The 23,559-nt window shown below is 41.4% G+C and overlaps 2 protein-coding genes across 6 annotated transcripts in view; one reads left to right on the top strand and one right to left on the bottom strand.

Moving 5' to 3' along the window:
- Nucleotides 1-23,559, top strand: part of LOC117585761 (uncharacterized protein CG43427) — a 56,126-nt gene that overhangs the window by 9,616 nt on the left and 22,951 nt on the right. For all 5 annotated transcript variants that reach the window (XM_034275418.1, XM_034275417.1, XM_034275419.1 and 2 more), the window contains exons 3-5: nucleotides 2,280-2,334; nucleotides 14,085-14,149; nucleotides 21,998-22,041. The gene's annotated coding sequence lies outside the window, so the exon portion shown is untranslated. The remainder of the gene's footprint in view (nucleotides 1-2,279; nucleotides 2,335-14,084; nucleotides 14,150-21,997; nucleotides 22,042-23,559) is intronic.
- On the bottom strand, nucleotides 22,444-23,107 carry LOC117585431. Its single transcript, XM_034274905.1, has 3 exons — nucleotides 23,042-23,107; nucleotides 22,671-22,988; nucleotides 22,444-22,611 (listed from the first exon to the last, which is right to left on the bottom strand). The coding sequence occupies exons 1-3, from the start codon at nucleotides 23,105-23,107 to the stop codon at nucleotides 22,444-22,446; spliced, it is 552 nt and encodes a 183-aa protein (XP_034130796.1).

The following is a 23,559-nucleotide window of genomic DNA, read 5'->3' as shown; positions in this document are numbered from 1 at the left end:
ACTGTAAATTGTAAATGGAACGGAAGGCAGGGAAAGCTCCGGGGTAATGCCAAGGGACTTGCACTTGACATTTGGTGTTCTTCAAGAGGTCTTTCGGTTTCTTCTTCTGTCGATGAGCTTGAATTGTCATAAATTTGTTTTCACTTAATGGCTTTAGCTTTTGGCTTTGGCATTTTCTTCTTCTTCTATTTTTCTGTTATTTTTATTAGTTTTTAGCTCTCGCAATGTCTCTATCTCCGTCTCTTTTTTGCTGCTTCTTTAAACACAACAATTTGTAATTTTGTCACGAAGTTTTGTAATTGTTTGCATTTTGTATTTTAAAGCGTTTTCTAATTTGTGTGCCTCTTTGGGATCGTCATTCTGCCTTCAGTTCTTTGATTAAGTTTTCATATAGACAGACTGTAGAGGTATTCTACGACCATTCTTATGGTGAAAATGTCTACACTTTATGGATTTTTGATCAACAAAGAAAGTCCCAAAGCCAGACACCTGCCCCATGGCTTGGTTCTCCTTCTCCCTCTCCCGAGACGTGTGGCATTGTAAAGAATTTTAACTGGGTTGTTGCTTGGGTTATAGAAAGTTTCTTCACCGATGGGATTGGGTCAATTAATAATGGGATTTATCAGTAGAGAGAGAGAGAGGGAAAGTAAGTGCAGCAACTCTTGCATGGAGGTTAGTTAAAGTGTCTGCCAATCTCTGTGATCTCCTCACTCAACCACACAGCAGGAACCATTGGAAACATTCTCAGTTATTAGAATATCCGAAAGAAACAAATTACCAAACCAATTAATCAACCTACATAGGATCAGCTATTCTACATAAATAGTTTAGGAAGATAAAAAACAATTTCTTACATCAAATAAATAAATAAGTAGGAGTACTCTTCCGCATGCTCTGAAATAAGACATCGCTGGTGTTCTCCTCTGCAATGGGATTTGTGGTGCGGCTCGTTGGGTTTTTATGATCAATTAGCCAAATGATCTGATCCCAGAACCAGAGCCAGAGTCAGCGTTTGATCTTCAAATGTGTGGCCAACAGATCCAACAGATGGATCTTTGAATGGATCTGCTTTGGAGAGGTGCAGGGGCGACGGAGATCCTTGATCACTTTGCGTGCGTTAGAAATTCTCTGTGTTCTTTGAGTTTTAATTGCATATTTATTAGCGACTGGCAATTGAAATAAATTGCACAAATGCACGAATCTCTCGAATTTGGGATGGCTTCCAGATACATCTCTGCCTTTGGCGCCATGCAGGCAATAAAAATGTTTATTTTAGCACACACCGCAAATATAACGAGAGCGACGACCAAGTTTTTTGTTCATCTTAATTGAAAAGTGGCTGGGATGGGATGCGGTCCCCCAATAAAAGAGGTACACATACCGAGACTGCGAAAAAGAACAACAAATTCTTATTTGGGAGATTTGTCTAGAATTTGGGCTTTGTTTTGCCTTAGCCCCTTAGCCCCTTAGCCCCTTTGACCACTTGATGGATAGTTCTTTCAAGTTCTGATCCCAATCAATTTTAATTGTTTGCGATACCACTCCGTCGAATCATTATTGATTCTCCTCTCTCTATAGATTCCGCCGTTCGTCTCGTGATCTTTCTATAGACACTGTAGTCGACGAGACTCTACTCGTAGTCTGCTGCCAGCATAATTTTCTATAATTTGTTTGTCGTTTGCAAAGCAAAGCTGTCAAATCAACAGAAAGATGGCAAAAATAGCAAATGGCAACCAGAAACAGCCTGGCCCGGCCTGGCTGATCTTTAGGAATTTCTTGTTCTTGGCGCTCTAAACAAAAAATTAAAATATCCCCTGCATAGAAGCGCACTTGGCAGAGGGTGTGTAGGGTGCTGGTGCTGTGGTGTTCGAGGGGAGCAAAGAGACGGTCGCGTTACGCATTTTTGGCTCTACAAATTATGCAGTTTGCCGTATATTTTGCTAAAATATGTAGAAAATCAAGAAATATCTTTATTTAATGGGTAAATGTTGCCAGCATTTAAAACAACATTTGAGTGACACTGGCAATAGGTTAGCGGTGGATGAGTGTGCACACCACAACTAGAGTTTTAGGTTCCCTAAACTCCACCATAAATAGAGGTCCAAACTGAACATTAACATCCAAAAAACAGGCCATATGCAATCCCAGAAAAATATTCGATCTGCGATCCCCACTTTGCATTTGGTTTATATGTATTCCCCTTTTCTTTAGACACCACATTTGATGTGCTTGAACTGTTGTATCTAATACATTTCTCGTTAATCTTATCTTTCTTGCAGGCTTAAATGTAGCCATAAAATCATTCGACGAAACGATGCCTAACAGCTTTTTATGGTAAGTTCACGCCTCCTTCTCCCAGTTTTGGAGTGCATTTCGATATCGTTTGCCAAATTTGTTCATAAACTTATACCTCATACACAGACCAATGTTATTAACGTATCGGATTGGAATTTGCAGTCTGTATCTTACGAGTATGCCACACCCTTGAATCGTGAGTGGCTGGAGTTATCCATTATTAGTCGGACATTGCTTTCCGATAATTTATGGTTAAAGAAAGCGGCGAGTACAGTACTGTACCTGCCGATTCGCAATTTATGGCTGCAAGTAACGCATATTAATAGAGTATTTTTGCTTGCCACTGCCGGAGATTCAGTTCAACAAACGAATTAAAGCAACTGGAATGTCTCTCCAGTTGACTAAGCCACACTGGGAGAGAGCATGAAAGACAGAAAATAGTAGTTCAAATGTAAATATAAGAAGTGCATAGTTGAAAGAACGATTTACAGAAAGAGAGAGAGAGAGAGACCGACAGCGGTGACACTCAGTTTTATCATTATTAAAGGATGTGACAATTAAGAAGCAAAAATAAAAGTTGTGTGTATAAAAGACGTACCAACTGAGCGATCAGCGAATGGATCAGAGAGCTGACTTTGATTTCCCCAATAAGCATCAGCATGAACCACCACTTGTAGACCCCTCTGGATTTAACCACCTGCTATAAATCAGATGATCCGACTTTTATGCGCTCCAGTTGTAATCCAAATATAAAGTTTTCTATATCGAGGCACTGCCTGCAGTGGCAGGCGCCGGTTCAAAGTGCGTGAACAGTGACGGTGCCCCCGCGATAATTTATGGCAAGTGGAATCGAAATATTTTATAGAGCATACAATTTAAATTAGTGAAGTGTGGTGGAAAAAAAGGAATGCAAAATATATGTATACTTATGTCTAAATATTTGGCCCAAACAATAAAAGCTTTTATTTCGTTGATTTCGTTTTAATGTTTGCCAGACAATGCGTAAACGAAAACAAAGCCCACGAAAATGGAGCAGAACAGAAGGGGAAATAAGAACGAACGTTGGAGACTGAACAGAGTGGAGAGAGAGAGTGAAAGAAATGCAATGAAAATTGAGTTATAAAAGAGGAAGACGACGGCGACAGACGACGACAGAAGAGGACAGCGCTAAAAATGCTGCGCCCCACAGAAATAGAGCAAGGCATGTGGATAGAAATGAAAGAAATTAGATGAAAATAGGTTCTATATAATTATATATACTATGTAGATATATATATATTTGTTTGCGCGTGTATGCGTAGATCCATTCTATATATATCCAACATATTTGTAGAGAGAGAGAGATAGAGCTGCCTGTCTTGGGAGCCAGACGACAGGAATTCTTCTCGAAACGAAGCTAAATTTTCTTGCTTTATTTTCCTCCTTTTGGGGCGCTAAGACATTTTGGGACAACTGAATTTATGGCGCTTTTCTTTTACTTTCCTCTGGGGAGTCGGAATTTGCCAGATCAGATCGGAAACGTGCACTAGCGAAACCCGAAAGAATGTTTAGCTTCAACCCAACTATATACATAAGCATTTCTGACCATAATCCATGGTTTCCGCAGCCATGGGATGGGGTTGGGGTTCTTTAAAGACTGTCTAGATCTCATTTAAGTTTTCTTTTTTTATGTGAATATATTTTATGGCCCATACCTGGCCATGCTTGTCTTTTGTCAAATCGTAAAACGCTCAGCAGGTCAATAATTTTGTCTGGCTGGTTGTGTGTTCGCCCTCTTTCGTGAAACCCTTTACATGGACTTTCTATAGATTTACGAGTTGGGCATTTAAATATGTCCACAAATGACATATTCACGGGTTTACTTTTAGATTATGATATGATATGATATGCATGATAATACTCGTAATTCGTTTTTCGACCGAGGCGACACGTGTTTTGAAAGTCAACTTGTGAAGAAAACATTTGATGGACATGTGGGACAGGTTGGAGAGCCGCCGAAGAGACAATCATAATTGTACAAACTTTTTGAATAGACACTCATCAGCAGAGCCATTTCTTGATTCTTTTATTCTTTGCGTTCTTTTTTTTTGTCAATGTTTAGCATTTTGTTTTGAGCCCTGGAGCTGAAGCTTTATTATTATGCGATCACCCCACAAGAGAAACCAATTTCCAAAGCAAACGAGCCACAGCCTTGTAAACTTTTTCTTAGAAATTTTAGGCCCTTTTACTTGGTGGTTTTGGTGGTTTCAACGGAAGAGGTTATTCTTGTCGTTTGGGCAACGTTGGCAACGTTGTAGTTTGCCCCCCCAGAACATGCACAGGAAACACAAAAAGAAAGGTAACATGTTAATTGACCAAGTTCCAAGCATGTTCCAAACAGCAGAATGCCTGTTGAATGGTGGCCACTGTTCAAGGTAGAACTAATGATGGAATCGACTGTTTTGTTGTTGAAATTGTGTAGAAAAGTTATGTGGGAAATCTACCTTAATGTACCTTAAGATTTTATACAAACTTATTTCGTGTTCGCATTGCACTGGGATAGAGCTAGTAGCTCTTTTAAAGTATTGCTAAGCTACTCTGTGAGAGTATTACACTGGAAACATGTTTTCTTCATAGTGGTTATAGGCGGGAAAGCTAAATAGATTTTTTCCCCATTTAAAGACGAATTTTCAAAGGTTATTCATTTGCCCTTTCTTCTTGAAGAACATTTTCCAGTTTATTTCTCTCCCAAAACTCCCCAAATTCTTAATTAAAATATTAATAATGCATGCCCACGAAATGAGGTACGACACTCGTATAATATTTCACGGTCAAAAGTCGTTGTCGTCTCCAAGGGAACAGTAGCAGAAGGAGGTCGAAGGAGATTATGCGATAATAGAGGGTAGAGGAGAAGAACACCTACAGGAATCTGATGATGGAATATGCTTAGAAAGAGGAGAAGGAGGAGTAGCAGTAGCTTCGTACAGCTATGGTGATGATGACGACCACAAAACTCGCTGATGATGACTTTGCTACTCTTGGCTCCTCTTCAGGTGGCACTTTACACTCCACTCCACTCCACTCCACTTCTCGCGGTACAAAACAGTAGCGAAAAATTGTTCAACTTCATTTGTTGCTGTTGTTGCTGTGTTGCCCCCGAGGAGACCTGCCTGGCATTATTACTTGTTTCTTTATGATTATTTTTTCTTCTACTTTGTATATTGTAAACATTTGAACATTTCCCAACTCCGATTCCCACGCATATTGCTCCTCTGCCTCCCCCTGCCACTCGTTGTAATATACAATAATTTTGTTGTGGTTGCGGCCCACTCTTTGGGGCTGCTGCCGGAGTTTCGGCTGCGGCCAGAAGATTATATAATCTGCCTTTCTTCGGAGAGTGTTCCAACTTGGAATTGGGATCCCTGGGCTACAGGCGTTGAGTGTTGTCTTGATGAGCTCGATAAGAAAAAGAGTTCTTGCACTTACCTACAACGTTTGTCTGTCTGTCTGTCTGCCCTGCCCCGTCTGTATTGTGTTTTGCGGTATGGTAAACGTTTTGACAGCTGCCGAGAGTATCTTTCTTGCATTTAAGTAAAGGCTTAAAGGCGAATTCGGGTCACGTTAAACCGCAATGGCGCTTATTAACTTCTTAATCTTTTTTTCTTTTTGGCCAAATGAAATTTATATGCAAGTTGACAAGACAGACGCAAGGCTTGGGTTTGGGTTTCCTCTGCATTTCTCACTCTCGCATGCAGATTTTATTATTTTCTGGCTTTAGCTTCGTGCGGTTGGGGAAACATTTATCTTGGCAGATGCTCAAATTGAATAAAGTCCAAGTGGAGATCTGGAATCTTTGTGGTGGTCTTTTCAATTTGGATGAAACTCAATCAATTGACCAAAAATAGAGTAAGAGTGTGTTCCTTTAGCCAGTGTGTACAAATGCGAAATAATATCTAGAGCAGAGCACAAAAATTTGTCAATGCGGGGGGATGGTGGTTGGTGCTTGTTTGGTTCTCTGTATGAGCACGGGAGAGACGCAACGAACGGTAAAAGTGCTAAATCCACGAGAGGAGAGACAGCAGAAGTAAAAGATTATCATGTTAATTTTTTGTAATGCTGTCGCTGCCGCTGCCTCTGCCTCTGCCGCGTCTCTCTTTTTGCATTAATTGTTGCTGTCCCTGTGACTCGTGGGGGAATTTTATCTTTTCTTTGGCTCTTGGCTTAAAGATTTTTTGATGCTTTGTTGTTGTTTTTTGGCTCGTTGGCATTTCAATTAAATTATAAAAATAACAATTTGCTAATTTGTATATCACATCGCTGTATCTGTATCTGTATCTGTAGCTGTTTCTGATGATGAGGATGAGTATGACAATGAAGACAAAGTCGTTCTCCATGTGGGCGAGCGTCTCTGCTTTTTAGCTTGAAGTTCTTACTTGTTTGGTTTTCTAAAGAATCTCCTCTCCCCATCAGCATCGCAGCATCAGCATAAAGTTGGCTGAAAGATGATATCATTGGTTGCCAAATGGAATTGCAATGGCAGAGGGAAGCAGGAGGCGGAGAAGCAGAATGAGAAAGAGTAACCCAATTGTGTCTGTCTGTCCATCAAAGTGATGCTCCCTCTTCCGCATGCAAGAATATCTTAACCTGTCTGTACATCATTTCTGATGTTTGGCGTTGAACGCATGAGTCACGAATCCTCCATCACGCATCAGGCAGACCCGTCCAGTCGCTTTTTAGTTTCTTTTCATTTATTTTTTTAAGGATGTGCTGATTAAAATTTACGCACAAGGTCATTCCGTCTGTGCGGCTTAAGCCCTTTTAGACATGAAAATTAATGCATGGCATAAATATTGCCAACCAGCCCAAGCCCATGCCCATGCACGATGAGGATCCACTGCGATTCGATCCTCCAGTCGCATTTAGCTTAATCAACAACTGGTTGGAGCGGCTCTGCGTGGAGGAGGGTCGCTCTTGTTCCTCGTGAACTTGCGCTCTGGCTTGGCCTCAAACTTCGTGCTGGCTGAGGTTCATGGCAACGAGTGGCACAGCTGCGCGCGCTTAGAAAAGGCTTTCCACAAACGACACATTTCTGTCATCATCAATAATGCCGCCATATAGACACTTCTTGTGGCCTGCCGCCTTTTGCCTTTGCAGCAGCAGCATTAACCGCAACAAAGGCAACAAACAAATTGGCACAATTTCTCCTCCATATGCGTGTTATGTTGCAAACGCCATGTGGCATCGGGGCAGCATCATCCATGGCACAACAGTGCTGCAGCAGCAGCTGACATCTCTTGCGGCTGTGCAGCATTCAACGTTCAACGTTCAACTCTCTTTTTTGTTATATTTGTTGCAGTTTTGCTGCCTGCCGGCTGTGCAATATTTAACATAAATTGTGGCACAGCTGCCGCCAAAAACGTTCTCCTCAAGCATGATTTTTGCATACCCTGTTTTTGTTGGGTGCTTTCTGTTCATAATTAAGTGTAGCCAGAATAAGGTCATCAATTTCCCATACCCGTATCCAACTTTCCACCGAACATCTGTATGAATAAATGTATCGAAATATGAATATTTATGAATAAATATTGATCCAGGGTATTCCCATATTCCTTAGAATCTTTCAATTCAATGAACTTTCTAGTCCGCAGAGCGAATGCCGCCTGATCCTTAAATCAAACAGTTAGCGGCGCCGCCGACGCAAGATTGCTTTTGGTGCAACCTTGATGGAGGCGTTGCCCAAACGTTGCATGCAACGTGTTCCCATGCCACCTACCCTATCCCAGGTTTCATTTTGGGCCAATTGGAGCGCGTGCCGCCGTTGCAGCTTTTCCGTCTGTGGTTTTTGATTTTGCTTTTGCTTTTGGCCGTTGACGTTGCAGTTTTCTAATGCCATGCAGCTGTGTCAAGGCGCTAACAAATTTACGAGTATGTTCCCATATGTCTGTCTGTCCCTGTGTCTGTTTTGGGCCATGCTGCTGCTGCTGCTGCTGCTACTGTCTTTTGTGGCTTTAATTAACGGTCAACGGAAACTTATGCGCTTTTGTCTGCCATCGTTTGTGCCCCCGTCCATCTTGAGTATTTTTCCGATTTCGCTGTGTGTTGCCTGTGTCTTGGGTTACCTCCACCATCCCATCCCATCCCAGCAAAGTTCCGCTTTTGGTGGAAGGTCCCGCAATCTCCCTCTCCCTCTCCCTCTCTTAGCTTGTGGTTATTTGTTTTTGCTTTTTGCATATCGATATGCCTTTCCTTTCTGCCTCTGCCTCTGCCTCTCCCTCTGCTCTGCCGCCAACCCACTTTTTCCGTTGTTGTTGTCTGCTTTTTCTGTGGCATGCTGCGACGATATGTCAATGTTCTATATGCCTGACTGATTTGACTGAACCATACAAAAAGAGACAGAGAGCGAGTGAGAGAACTGTTGCTGTTGTCTGCACATAAAAACACGATCAACTGTCAACTTTGGTAAACTTCCGGTTAGTGTTTGGCTCTGGCTCTGACGGATCGTTGGTTCGGGCCTAATGGATTCTTTTGTTGTGGTACCCTGCATGAGAAGAGAGTGTATGGGTTAGGTGTTTATCTTGTGTAGAAGATTGCACAGAAGACAAAGGTTACTTTTCATTAAATAAAATATTTTAAAAGAATAAACCAAATAAATGCAATTACCTGGTACTCCCATAGCCGGCTACATAGACCATTAAATAGTTCTTTGCCTTGTTTTCGGTTCAACAACAACAAATGGCAGCAACACAAAAAATGAATACAAGAACAAAAAAGAGAGCGAAGGGAAAACATATTGTTCAAGTCTTTTAATTTGAAAGAGGTTTTGCTTTTAGTTCTAGGAATTTCGGTGTGTCCACCACACCGTTGTGTCTGTTGTTTGCACGCACTAAAAGCGTAAGTAACTCAGTGACTATTGGAGTATAGAGAGAGTGTTCGATGGGGGGGTCCCAATGGCTTAACGATCAATGCTTTGGCGCCTGTCAATTAGGGGCCTCCGGCTCGTTGCTTTTGCCTGAAGCTATTGAAGTTTTCTTCATTTGTTTGCCGTTGCTATTTTCTTCGCGCTAATCAAATGCTCAAACATCATTGTCGTGTCATAAATTGGTATAAATAATGCACATGGATGATCACAGCACAAGTTTTTAACAATAGAAATCATTCAGCTTCGGCTTGGCCTCTGCCAGTCGTCTACCATTTCGCATTTCCCATCTCTCCGGCAGCATCTCCGGTCTCCCGAACAATCACTTTCGGCATTCGGCATTCGGCAAGGGTTCAATGCTCTGACTGTGTTCGGATACACTCCCGTACATACATACAATGTACAGTGGAAGTTCGTGATGTTGATGATGGTCGCATCGCAGCATAGCAGTCAAAACAACCGAAAAACTGATGATGACAGAAAATAAACAAGAAACTATAATGACTACAAGCCGTGGCTGCAGCAGCAGCAACAGCAACAGCAACAGCAACCATCACCATAATCGTAGCAACAATGTTGCTGCATTTGGCCTTATCGAAGCTGTGGCAGGCCACAAAGCCAATGGCACTCGCAACGAAAGAGATGGTGCTGGAGTGGAGTGGAGTGGATTGGAGTGGAGTCGGGGAGCCAAAGAGCACCATAAACATGGCTTAGTATGGTGACACTTGGCGGTGCCTTTTCTTTATTATTTGTTGATAGGGCAACACTGGCAGCCAGACACAATTGAGAAAAGAAACTCGATTTTGGTGTAGATTTTTTAAAGCAGAAAATGTGGCTCTCCGTAGTACAGTAAAACTGAGTAGAACTGAGTCCAACTACTTGTATTTATATTTTGAAAAAATTGGTAAAGCGAAAGACAGCTTCCATCGATTTATAGTTTCATTTCGAAGCGTGCCTCTCCCCTCCATAAAAAGCAATGCTTACCGATTCCAATAAAAATTGATGGCAGGAAAAAAATATCAAATAAAATGCGCAAAATCAGTGCGTGATCGTGTGCTGCCAGTGTTGCCATTGTTGGCTTGCACACACAATTATCATCAAGTTTCGGCGCAGGCACTGCACTGCGTTCGTTGTATTTTGAATGATTTCACGGTAGTGTAGTCTATTGTTTTGCATTTTGCAATGCAGAAAATGCAGAAACAGCAGCGGAAAACATGCAAACTAAACTTTTGTTTTGTGTTCTGTTATTAGTGCCAGGGACAACACACTGCCAGCGTGTGGCCAGTGTGGCCGCACAATTTGATTTCTATTGAATCGAAAATCACAATTTAGTCAGGAATACAGCGGAATAGCTTATGTCATCTCCGTGATTTGTGTTGCTGTTGCTGTTGCTGTTGCTTTTCAAATGAATAATAACAAATGCTCGCAGACTGTGTGTTGTGTTAGATTAGTTCTATAATTAAATTGCACATCGAATCGAGATGCTTTGAACATGACAAAATATACTGCAAATACTTGTGTGCTTCCCTGCAGCTGTTTTGCCTTCATTGTTTGCTTTCATTGATCCTATACCAGAATCTATATCCGACAAATGAGGCATGTCTCTGAGGCGCTGTCTGATTCATTTCGGAATCGAGAAGTTTCAAAAACAGTCCCAAATGTTTGCACAAGTGTTTTTTTTTTAGTAGCCAAATTGTCTGCGGCATTTGTTATTTTATTATGTAATCAAAATAAGTTATAGAACTCGTTCTTTCGCTGGCTGTCCGAATGTTGAACTTGATTGCGAAATTATATACAAATGCTAATCGGGCGCAGTAATCGTTTCGGATTAGGCTACAGAATCTTTGAGTTGTCTCTGAACCTGGCCCCCGTATCAATTATGCATGTGCATAAATTATAGACAAACTGTAAATTATATGGCAAATTAGGTGGAGTGGAATGGATGGTGGCAGAGGCAAGCGGTTGGCCTTTAAACCGGGATTTTGCTCTAAAATAAAGCATGGAAATAGCAAGAATGATTGGGCGAGAGAGAGAGAGAGAGAGATGAAAGCCAATCTCTATGGGGAATGTTTTTTTATTAGAGATAATAGAAGACACCTGCTTTGATTGGGTTTTTGTCGAAGGACTAACCGAGCAGTCAATCATCAATACGGACTGCTTTCTACAGAGAACCCGAGAACCAGAGAAATGTATTATTAGCGCTTTATAAACAATGCAAAATAGCTAAGAAAAATCTTTAGAAAGAAAACGTAGCCACAATCTTGCGCCTTTCACATTTTGCGAAACGTAAATATTCACAAGAAAACGATAGAGAGAGAGAGAGAGAGAGAGAGAGAGAGAACCAGCGAAACCCTCCACATTCTCCATTCTCCATTTCGCTCTGTCGTTTTGGAGTGTGAAATTGTGTTTATGCGCTGAATGTACGCCGGATTGCTACGTATTAAGAACTGCGCCTCGGACTTTATGGAATTGTAAACACAATCGCTCGGTAGGCCTTTTCTTTCTTTGCATCCTCCAGCTAGCTGGGTGGGGGAAGGCAAACACATAAACGCAATTTATTAATTAAGCGCTAAGGAAAAGAAAACCAAAAGCGCGAAAATGTTTACACAACAGCGAAAAGGGAAGCGAGAACAGGCCGAAAGACAGCTGCAAAAATACGAGCGAGCGAGCCCAGCGAGCGTATTTTATTTACTTTTTGTCCAATGAATGAATTTTCAGCTTTCAGTTCAGGGCCAAGGGGGCGTATAATGGTTATAAATAAATGTGAGCTGATAATGTGACAGAAATGTGCCAAATATATGCGTAGTTGTCCGATTTTCTTGCTTCAAATTTTCCACAACACTTTCACATCTCAGGGTCGCCGCCAGCGTCAGGGCTTAAAAATAAACCAAAATTGCATGAAATATATTCTCAACAGAGAAATGACATTGAAAATGTTGGAGAAATACACTTTTACGATAAAGTAAACAAAAAATTAGCAAATCTGTTAATACGTTCGTTGTTTATTTGTGGTCATTAATTTTCCATTTAAAATGTACGCAAAGGCAAGGTAGAGCATTCGTTCCGTTCTCTATTCTTTATGTTCCACACATTTTGACAAAGAGCGAGAGTCGAGGTGCTCCAAGAGCAATAGAATAAGGAATTTTGAAGCGTATTGACTAGCCTTGTGCTTGGAGTTAGAAATGAGAAATACGCGTAAAGAAATAAAATTATCGTTTATGTTTATTCTTTTGCCATTTCAGAGATCACTTCTTATGCATATTTATATGTACGTCTTTACATATATAATACCCTCCTAATAGGTAAACAAAAATTCACACAATATGTATGTTAATCCCAATGCCACACATAAAATTAAAACCAAATTATCATAATTTTGTCTTGAACAAAACTGTTAAAAAAAAAAACACAATATATAAATCGGAGAAACTGCTGCAGAGTTTAACGACATTGATGATCCATTATAAACCGAAACACATGCACACATAGATGCGCCCCTTTCCTCCTGATAATTGATGGTGTATTTTGTCAATTTAATGCTCAAACACCATCCATCCATCTGGCCATTCATCTACCCATTTGGAGTGTGTTTCCCATTTCATAATTTTATACCACACTCTCGTAGCTGTAAATACATTTCGGTGCATGCTCAGATTTGCTTTTGTTGTTATACAATATCCATGCAAAGTTATGAAAGTTTTTGTATTTTCCCCTGCTTCGTTCGGGTGATGATGTGTGGAGCCACCGAAGAAAAAGTGGAGCAAACACAGAAAAGAAATGATAAATAAGTTTGGCCAAATTGGTAGATATTTTTTGATTACGGGGCTATACGAGTACATCAAAAAGGGGTTTTAAGAGTGTGAGTTATGAGATTATTTGTAGGATTATTGGCAAGAAGTTCGTTGCATAACTAAAGGAAGTGTAAAGGAAAGGATTGATCTATTTTATCAATTCTACATCGGGTAGATTTTGTACGAAAAACAGATTCTTTAGCAAATAAAATTTCTGTATGTATCGCGTACATCATAATTAGATAATCTCTCCACAAAGCTCAAATATATTCGCCGCGTAACAGCCGTTACAACTATCTGCACATCTATCGGAAGAGACCACAAAAAAAGATTTCCATCCGCCACCGTGTGCCACTGTTAACCCACTTTTGCCCCCTCCGTTCTCTAGTGGCAGTCACGATCTTACCCCATTCTCTCTCTGGTTCGGGGCGTTAGATCATCTTGAACCAAACAAAAAAGTAACCGTAGAATTTTCACACTGAAGTGTGAAGAGTTTTCTACAATTTTCATTTGTTTGCGCTCATTTGCCGGCCAGAGAAAAAGAAAATTTTCTTTCTAAACAATGACAAAATCGGATGATAATGCCAGTTGTTGGACAGTTGTAAGTGGAACGGTGAGCAAAGTTAGCCTCATTACCACACTGGACACTGAATGCCACTAAGATACACTTTTGCAGTTGGTTCTTTGGGAGTTGAATAAACTCAACTCCATCATAAATGAGTATAAATATTCCGTGTTCATAATTTAACCACAGATTTCTACATAAATATATTTTAATGAGTTATTTCTTTCCCGATTTCTGTCTGACTTTGATTGGCCCCCAAATGATTATCGAATGTCTTTAGCGGTTAATGTCCCCCATGGGGAGTGGCTTAGCTAACGCCTCTCGGAAGCACTCCGAAGAAGTTTTATTAGTGCTTAAGGCCTGCTGCCTGCTGCCTGCTGCCTGCTGCCTGCTGCCAGTTTCCTTAATTGAAAACTTTGGCTGCAGGTGCAGAACGATCTTTAATGAATGTTCTGTGGATTTAAGTTACATGTTACACTGAAAGAAATTATGAAGATGAATTAATATTGTATTGGTTTTCGTTTCTTTGTCTTTGCAGATCCCAACGAGTAATACAGCTACCGCGACCACAGTATCCCTCCTCCGTCACGACCATTTCAAGAGGTGAGCTGATGTCCGACTATGCAGAATTATACTTTCTTCTCGAGCTTACAGAGTCCCCCTTGGGAAATGTTAGGCCCAAGGGTCGTTAATCAAAAGGCATCACAAATAAAACGCACAGTTTGCTGTCTCACACGGGGCATTGCATCATTAACGTTGAATCAGCGCTGAAGGGGCAGCACTAGTATCGCACAAGTATCTGGCATACCTGACAGATACAGAGGTACTTATAGTTCGAGAGCGAGTGCTGCGAGTGCAGTGAAACAGCGTCAAATTGCATTTAAATTGAATGAAATTAATTTGACATGTGAGTTGTGTTGAGTCCCCGTCCCTGTCCCTGTCCCGGCCCTCTGTCTGCCTTTCAACAAAGCGTTATAGTTACATGTGTACAGAGATACGCCAGCGAGAGATATGCCAGATACCAGATACAAGATACAAGATACACAAAATGCAACCAGATGAAAGTCAGTTCAGATGCGGTGCGTACACATGTCGAGCGAAATCAGAATGACAGGCCAGACCATACAAAGCGAAAGATACAGATAGAGACAGATAGAGACAGATAGAGAGAGAGAGAGACAAAGAGAGATCCAAAAGAATCAGGCTCATAGCTTCTAAACGCATCCACCAGATACAATAACTATGGCAGGCCATAGGTAGTGCCAGCCTCCTACTCCTCAGTGTGTGGTGCTCTGGGTTTAAAAATAACTCGCGGGAAAATGATCTATGCCTATGTCTGCCTGTCCTACCCTACCCACCCATACCCACCCGTCCCCTGTCCATACTTCTGATGATATATTTTCATCAATGCTTAGTTTCAGTCGAGTTCTGCATCCGTATCTGCATCTGCAACTGTAACTGCAACCGCATTGCATATGGGATCGGTGGATCGGTGGATCTGTGGATCTGTGGATCCGTGCATCGTGTGGGCGTCGTGTTTTTCTCTGTTTTCTACATTTTGATTTCCTTCATTTATCAACACTTTGCTGCCAGCTTTTTCTTCCGTTAGCTTTTTTCTCTCTCATAATAATACTCGCCTCTGCACTGCCTCTGCCTCGGCCTCCGTTTCTGTTTCTGTGGCGCCTCAAGTCTTTGTCTGCCTTTCGATTCGTTAGCATCTATCTATCGTTCACCTACAATGTCTACTCTCAAGATATGTATCTGCAATGTCTAGCAATGACTTTGGCAGGCAGCTAAATGAATGATTGCCATATTCGTTGTCATCTTTTTGGGTTCACAAATCTCTCCCCCATGCAGTGTGGGATTGGGACTCGAATTGCGATTGAGATTGGGGGGGGCGAGTGTCTTATAGAACGATTTCGTTTCGTTTCGTTTCGTTTGCCTCGAAGGTTACACTTCCAATGATATATGGTGTGTGTTTTTGGAAGATTGCTTTTTGGGCTGCCTGATCGTTTGTTGGCTTTATTCTTAGGTCTTAGACTCGATTGGTTATTGATTGTCTTAAGTTTGCTTGAGGTGTTGGGGCTTCTCTTAGACAGCTAATAAGAGTAGAAGTATCTTGCTTATTTGTTTTTAAATGAATATTCCGCACATCCGAAAGCGCTGAGCAGTGCTTTGGGCACAGAACGACAATGAGGAGTCGTAGAATTTGTACTGCTACTTTTATGTACAACAAAACAGTCATAAATAAATCTTCATCTTAGTTTCCATATTTTAGTATCATAAACAGCCATAGGTCTCTACATCTTTTGGACCTCTACAAATCTCTCTAGCTTTATCCCTCATCGGTCATCGCATAGATCCCCATTAAGTACAATGCGTGGGACTGTTCTTCGTAGACTCCCCTCTGCCCTGTCATTAGCTTCGATTGCTTATCAATTGGCAAATACTTTGTGAACACCATTTGAAAATGCCATTTGACCAATTTGGCCATAAGTACAGCCATTAGGCAGACAACATTCCTTGTGGCACACACACATTTATTTTATTTTGTGGGTGGGTGGGCCCAGGCCCACACCACACTGTTCGTGCCACACCCAAATTAACGGTACTTGGCGGTACTTATAATTTGGACATCGAGTGCTCACCGCTTCGCCGCTGGATCGCTAGATTGAACATTCTAAAACCAAAAATTTCATTCATTTTGCGAAAATTACATACCTTCAAGCCATCCGATCCGAGGCGATTCGACTCGATCCGATGTGAAATCATTATGAATTGACGGCCAACAGATGGCGTTGGGCCCAGCCAAAAGGCGAGTTTAAGGCGTTTAATTAGCCATGAAGCCAGTCGCTGGCAATCAAATGCAAAGCTTAACCACAGAATTGAAATGAAGTAAGAATCTAACACACATTCCAGATACAAATACAGATACATAGACGGGGAATGACGAAGCCTGAGAGCCAGAGTCTACAATTACAATACAAAAATTGAAATTATTTCGCATATTCGTACGAGTACGAGTCCGAATACGAATACGAATACGAATACTAGTACGAGTTTGTTGGCTCGAATGAGAACCAAACCCCGTACAGAGGCAAAAGCACGGCCAACATGTAAGACGTGACGGGGCGCGGCAGAGTCAGCTTCAGAGTCGGAGCCATAGCTGCATTTGTATCTTTGTATCTCTCTCTCTCACTCTCTCGCTCTCTATCTATGGCAATTCAAGACGCGTAATTGTTACACCCTGATTACGCGACCGCAGCGAAAACGCCAAGAGAAAAATTAAAAGCTTATGAGATTTTCGCTTATAACGTGGCAGGTTGGCAACAGATAAAGATTAATTTCCAAATACAATAGACCGCTAGAGTCTTAGACCTTACTGCCAGATTGTTCACATGAGTCGAGGCGAGTCTCCGCCGCCAACGCCTCCGCCTCCTCCTGCTTCGTGCCACTGCAATTGTTGCACAAAGTTTCGCCTTTTCGGGGCGTTGTGCGTGTGACTTGTGACTTAAGAGCTAGACTCTGTTGCATGCTTCGCTGGCTCTCGCCGAAGGTATTTTGCATGACATTTGTGCGCCGTTGGAGTGAGAAGGGAAGAAGAGTCGGAAGAGTAGGGAACGAAGCCTTTAAGCTGCAGTTAGAGTTGATGTAATCAGAAAAGAACTTGAAACTGATTGAATGGGAAGTTGCTTTATAATGAATTTCAGAGCTTTTGCATATTTTACTTTAGAAAAGACAAGAGGTCTTATAGTTGATCACAAAAGTGGAAGATTGTTTCGTGAAAGGTATTTTAAAGCCACTTGATATATAAAATATATTTGTTATATTTGCATGGCTATAAAAGATTCTTCCCATCAACTAAAAAGTATTTGCACACGACTCCTGGCATCTTTTCCATTACATTCCTTTGCATTGGGTTTTCCATAAATCATGCCCTTATCCGTCTTCGATCGCCTTGTACGAGTGAGCCTGAGAGAACATCGATCGATTGTCCCACTAAACGCAAAAGCGAAACGAAAATTGTTCCACTTCGGTGGACAGAACAAAAACAACGAGCAACAAACAAACGAAAAGCGAACCAAACCGAGCAGCAACAACAAAATAAAAGCTTAAAGGGAAATTAATTTTGCACGATCATTGTGCTGATTCTACTCATTGAATTCTCTTGCTATATCGTACGAGCAATTGTGTGTTTAGTGTATCTACTACATGTGTATGTGTGTATGGAGAGGAAGAGCGACATGTAGAGGGAGAGCGAGATGGAGAGAGAATTCGAATTCGAATGCGAATTCGAATGAAATTGAAATTAAATCTCGATTGAGCAGCAATTTGACTGGAAACTGGAAACTGGAACTGCAACTGGAAGAGTGTGGCAAATGATCGAACGAGCATAAATTATAGGCCATATGGCAACGCCAAAGCAATCCGGGCCATCGATGAGGTGGCATGGTGGAAATGAATGCAAATTAAACAAATCAGCAGTTAGTGACAGAGGCCAGTGGCTCTAAAACTGCACTTAATTGTTGGAAATTTATCGTAGAGAAGACGGCTTGAAACAGCGTAAGAAAATCCCAATACCATAGCTCATCTCTAAAACTTAATCTAAAATTGTTTATATTGATTTATAAATTGTTATTGCATGATAAATAGTTTATTTATACAAAAGGATTAACCTTATTGCCATAGAATGCATTTTCTATCCAACCATCTCATGTCGTACAGAAAGAGATTTCAAGTGTAAATTGCATTCTTTGGTGGTGCCGCTTCTTATTCCCCTTAGTTTGTCATGTTTTATTTTTGTTTGCGCATTGCTCAAACACCATCTTCATCATCATCATCATCATCAGCAGCAGCAGCATCATCCTCTGCATCAGCGTCTGTCTAGTCTGTTCAAATCTGTTGTTGGCCTTCGCCATGTGTCACGGTTTCGCAAGCATTGGCTTTGAAACAAAGAGAAAATGGAAAAAAAAAGAACACAAAAAGTATCTTTTGTTTGCTTCAGACACATACAAATGCAAATACATTTGTGTATCTGTGTGTGTTTCTATTTCTGTTTTGCACATTTAACAAATGCATTTGATTTTAACGAGCTTATTTAATGTGCGATAAAAAAAGTGAAACAAGTGTTGGGAAATCTACATTATGGAGGGGAAATCGTAGCAGGAAAACTTGCGCAATATTTGAAGTAGGAACTACCCATTAGTGGAAAATGGCATTTAATAGATTTCATCTCAGAGATGACCCATGAAATCATTGCCGCACGACCAAGTTCAAGCACAAGCAGAGACTGAGACTGAGACTGAGACTGAGGCATTGGGTAAGGTAACGTCGATGACAGCATCTGCAAGCCATCAAGCTGCCTGCCATCTGGGAGCTGCCGTCACACATTAAAGCTATGCCGGTAGGCCCCACAGCCACAGTGGAGCCAGAGGAATCAAGTCTCTGCTTAGTCATCGAACTTGGCCTAATGCAAAACACAGCCAACAGCCAACGACTTGAAGATGACTCAGCCCCCAAGACACAGACCTAAAGAAAAAAAAGAAGTACGAGAAGAAATGTGCTACCAGTTTAGCATCGAGTGGTGGAGAGGATCGAAGACCGAACGGAGAATGGAGAACAGAGAGACCAAGATGATGGCCTGCCGCTTCTGCTTCTGCTGCTGTCCTACTCCACTTCTTCTTTGAGCCAAGATTTCGTTTCGTTTTGCTGTTATGCCCAGTCATGGTTGCACGCCCTCAACAGGCAGGCATTGCCCATCAGGAGGTGTACCAAGAGACGGATACGCAGACACAGACTCAAGGAATATTGTACAGCATGTTTACACATGTATCTAATGGATGCAGTGCACTGGAAGGAGCCCTAAACTAGTTAAACATCATTTTTGCAATTCTCAAGCATTCTCTTTCGCTGTGCTGAGCATCAAGGCGCTGTACCATGTACCATCTCAAACAAGAAAGTTTCACATCATACTCGTTGATTTCTCTCAGTGCATTTGGACACATTCCTGCCCCTGTATATGTATTATGTACCTCACATGCGGTGTTCGCTCTCAATTAGTTATTCATATAACGTGCTAAACGCAAAAAATGTAAAAAATAATAAAGAATCAGCACACAGCACTCGGCTCCTGCTGCGAGTGGTACTCCTCCTCCTGTCTCTCTCTCTCACACAGGTTGATTAAGGCCCGCATCCAGCCGCATTGGCTACTTATGTCTGCAAAAGAGTGTCTCATCTTCATCCCCATACCTCAGATACATCCACATCTGTAAGCACATCCACCCATACAAGACTCGGTACATTGTTTGCCCGTGTCTGGGCTTTGACAAAACTTTGCATGTCATGTTGTCATTATGGTTCCTTACCCTTTTGCCTGACAGACAGACAGACAGACCCCAAGCGGATCCTTTGAGAGACATTGTTTGTCTACTACTTTGGTTCGGCAACGAAGCTCTGAGCCTCCGCTTGGTGTCTGCCTGCAGCCGGATATTCATAGACATTATAGGCACTTATCATCGGTTTAGGCTTCACGCCTTTTGTCTCTCAGAGACCCCCAGATGGTGGGGCTCTCAGCTCAGTTTGCTTAGTCTCCCCCATGGCCTTAGCAAACAGCGATCCCTCTCCGGTTCGGTGCCATCCTCCATTACATGCTGTAAATGTTTTGTCCAGCTTTAACTTGAGAAGCGAATCAAAAGTTCCCTAAAGCATTATTTGAGTAGCTTAAAGCTTAATGTTTTTAACTGTAAGTGTGTAACTAACTATAGGATAACTACTGTGAATGTAGATTATTCTTCGAAGTATATCCATCAATTAATGTAGCACAATATGAAAACAGAATGTAGGAACAGCTGCATGCCAGTGAGACTCAGCTTTGATAGGCATGTCTTGGCTAAGGCATCTTCAGTTTCGTATTACAAAATTCCAATCGTAGCTTCTCTGATGCCAACAATGATTCCTCACACACACTTTTAACTTATTAATTTTACACCCAACCATTTGCAAAGGCTTAGATCGTATTTGGGTCGTGCTGGATCATTCACACAAGCAGAGCAATAAAATTTCATAAATTGCAATCTGTGTCAATGGGACACAAAGCGTCCTCTTTGTTTATGGGACACAGCCAGAGAGCTACGTAGCGCAGCTCGTAAACCTACAACTTCTATCCGAAAGATATTGAGGTGAGAGAGAGAGAGAGAGGGGTGATGGTGATGGTACCAATAAAAATCAAATCTGTAAAATCGGTTGTGTTACTGATTGGGTCTTGCACCAATTGTTTATGGCGTTGATAATGGCCAGCCAAACACTTAATGGCCAAGAGACCAACATTGCATAATCGCGTGGCGTCGACACCAAACAAATCACAACAAATTATAAAATGTTGTAAAAATAAGCTACAAATATAATACGTGAAAATAGTTGGGGTTTTTGTGTGGCTTGTTGGTCAAATCGGTTTGGCATTAACCTTTGGCATTATGCTTTGATATTTCTGAAATTACATTTATGTATGGTACATATGTACACATGTATGTACGGCAATGCACGGATTGGTTATGAAATTATTTGTGTATTCAACCCACGCCTTTTGCTACCGCCCAACACCAAATGTCAAGTGTATTGCAGCCAGCAATGGATGGATGGATGTATGGATGGATGGATGGTTGGCCATTGCACCATAGAACACACACACACACACACGTACACGTCCACACCTATACACACGTCGATGGCTTGACTGGCATGGCTCTTGCCTAACAAGCGGAAAGCAAAAACATAACAGTAAAGTAAATTAAGTAAAAACCACACGGCAGCAAAAGCAACAGCAACAGCAACAGCAGATACAAAGCTGCAAACATAGATACAAATGCATTGACTGCAAACCGGACAGAGCCAGAGTCTTAGGATCTGGCTTGATGGCAGTATATGTTGGTCAAGAGTGTCTCAGAACAGAGAGAGAGAGAGAGAGAGAGAGAGAGACTACAGCTGGATGGGGGATGGGTGGCTGAGGGAGTCTGTCTCGTAACAAAAGTGGCTGACCTCGAGAATACTCGCTTACGTTAGGAGAGCCATAGAAATCACTCACACGCCCCCGTTCCTCACCTCCCCCGAATGTTGTTTCTCTGCTAACTGTATCTGTATCTGTTACTCTTCTCTTCTTTGTGAGCCGAGTTCATGTGCCTAAATTGGTAGCTTGCTTGAGAGATATTCTTTTGGGTAGCAGCGAGCAGTTAGGTTTTGTTTATCCGTCCATCGATTGTGGTTTATTTCTTGCTGTTTCTTGATGTCTATGTCGGGATGTTGAGAATTTCATTAGCGCCTCTTTAGGCTTGTGAACCCCAGACGGGCTCTTCTTTTGTGGAGAGTCAACATTTATAACCACATTTGTATGTACTTTTTATTTCGATTCATTCTTTGCGTTGATATATTCTAATGTGTTCATTTTTTCTCTTGCAGATTTTATTCGAAACATTGACAATAATTTTATTGGACCCAAACTGGTAGGTTTATCTAAGCAATACGCTAAGGAACTTCTCCCTGGAATGCGTTTTGTAAGACAGATTACCTAATAGAAAGGTTATGTCCAATGAAGTATTCAAACAACGTTTTGCCTACAAGAATCTGTATCTCCATTCAAGATCTTGCGAGTCGGTTGCTTTGCAAACCCAATTATCTGTGTGGCAACAGAAGTGAACAAAAAAATGTGGCATACGAGTACAAAAAGTTGGAGTACGTGTAATCATTAGTAGCAACATTTTCAGCCGACAACGGGCATCCGCTGTCCCAGGCCAGGCAGCCGTTATATAACCTATTCGAGTCATTATAGTTTCCTTTCGATGAACAACAAATATACAAAATAAATAGCAATAAATTCTTAATTGCATTTTAAAAAGTAAATTGAATTAGTTTTTCCTTTTCAGTAGATCCTCCACATAGCTAAAACTGACATTTGTATCGAATTGGGGTTTATTGCGAAAGAACCACTGCATTGACAACATATAATCCCCGGTGGGAAAGGGCAGTCGTAGCAGCTCGTTCTGCAGATAGAAATCCTTCACTATTTGTGGACCCTGAGGAGGGGATTAGCATAGATTTCAGTCCAAGAATATTCAATTAAACGATTACTTACCACAAACGGGCATGTGTGATTGATGTTGGAAAACCCCTTGAAAAGATTGAACACTATTTGGATAAACGGATTGTAGCCTTTCTTTAGAAATCGGCAAACATCGACGGTTCCATCCAGAACCCACGGCTTGAAGCCGTTGGCTTTCTTGAATATCTGGGCATGAAGCGTTGCATTATCGACAGAATGTAGTAGAGTGCCATTCATATTGAGGAGCACTTTGCTTCGGCTGACGGCCTTCAGACGACAGTTGTGGAAGACGAACCAGGACTTGTTGTAGCTCTCGCAGACGAAGTTTGTAAACCTGAAAACCACCGCATCCTGTGGAATATTTGTTAATTTATGGGGCTAACTCTCCTTCCAGCGATATTTACATTCACTTCAAATTTGGCGGCTAGGAAAAGTCCGAAGAGAGCAACGAAGAGCAGCTTAGACCACATGGTACCACCAACGCTGGTCCTACGACTAATGATTTCCCAATACCCAGTGCACTGTGGATTTTTCGCACAAAAAAATCACTAATTACATTTCCCCGTATGTCGTTTATTTTCGATTACAAAATGATTTTGAATCCATCTACAGTGGAACCTCGATGTAGGGGCGGGTGTGCTTAATGTTGGTAAACTCTTTGGTAAATCCCAGACATTATCGTACCCATTAACATCCAATGTTTGGAGCACAAACCTGGATTTAAACTTAGCTTAATCACATAAAGTTCGTAACCTTGCAGGTGACTTTATCCTGCGATATTTTATCTGTCGTAAACGGCTGGAAATACGCTGAATTTTAGACCGAATGGTGCTAAACGAATAGATCATTTCCGCTTGAAAGAATACTCAATTTAAATCCCATTACAATGATAAAATGAGTCACATATAATAAATATTTGTGT

The sequence above is a fragment of the Drosophila guanche genome, unplaced genomic scaffold, assembly GCF_900245975.1.
Source record: "Drosophila guanche unplaced genomic scaffold, DGUA_6, whole genome shotgun sequence".
NCBI lineage: Eukaryota > Metazoa > Arthropoda > Insecta > Diptera > Drosophilidae > Drosophila > Drosophila guanche.
This window is presented reverse-complemented; position numbering and strand designations above follow the sequence as displayed.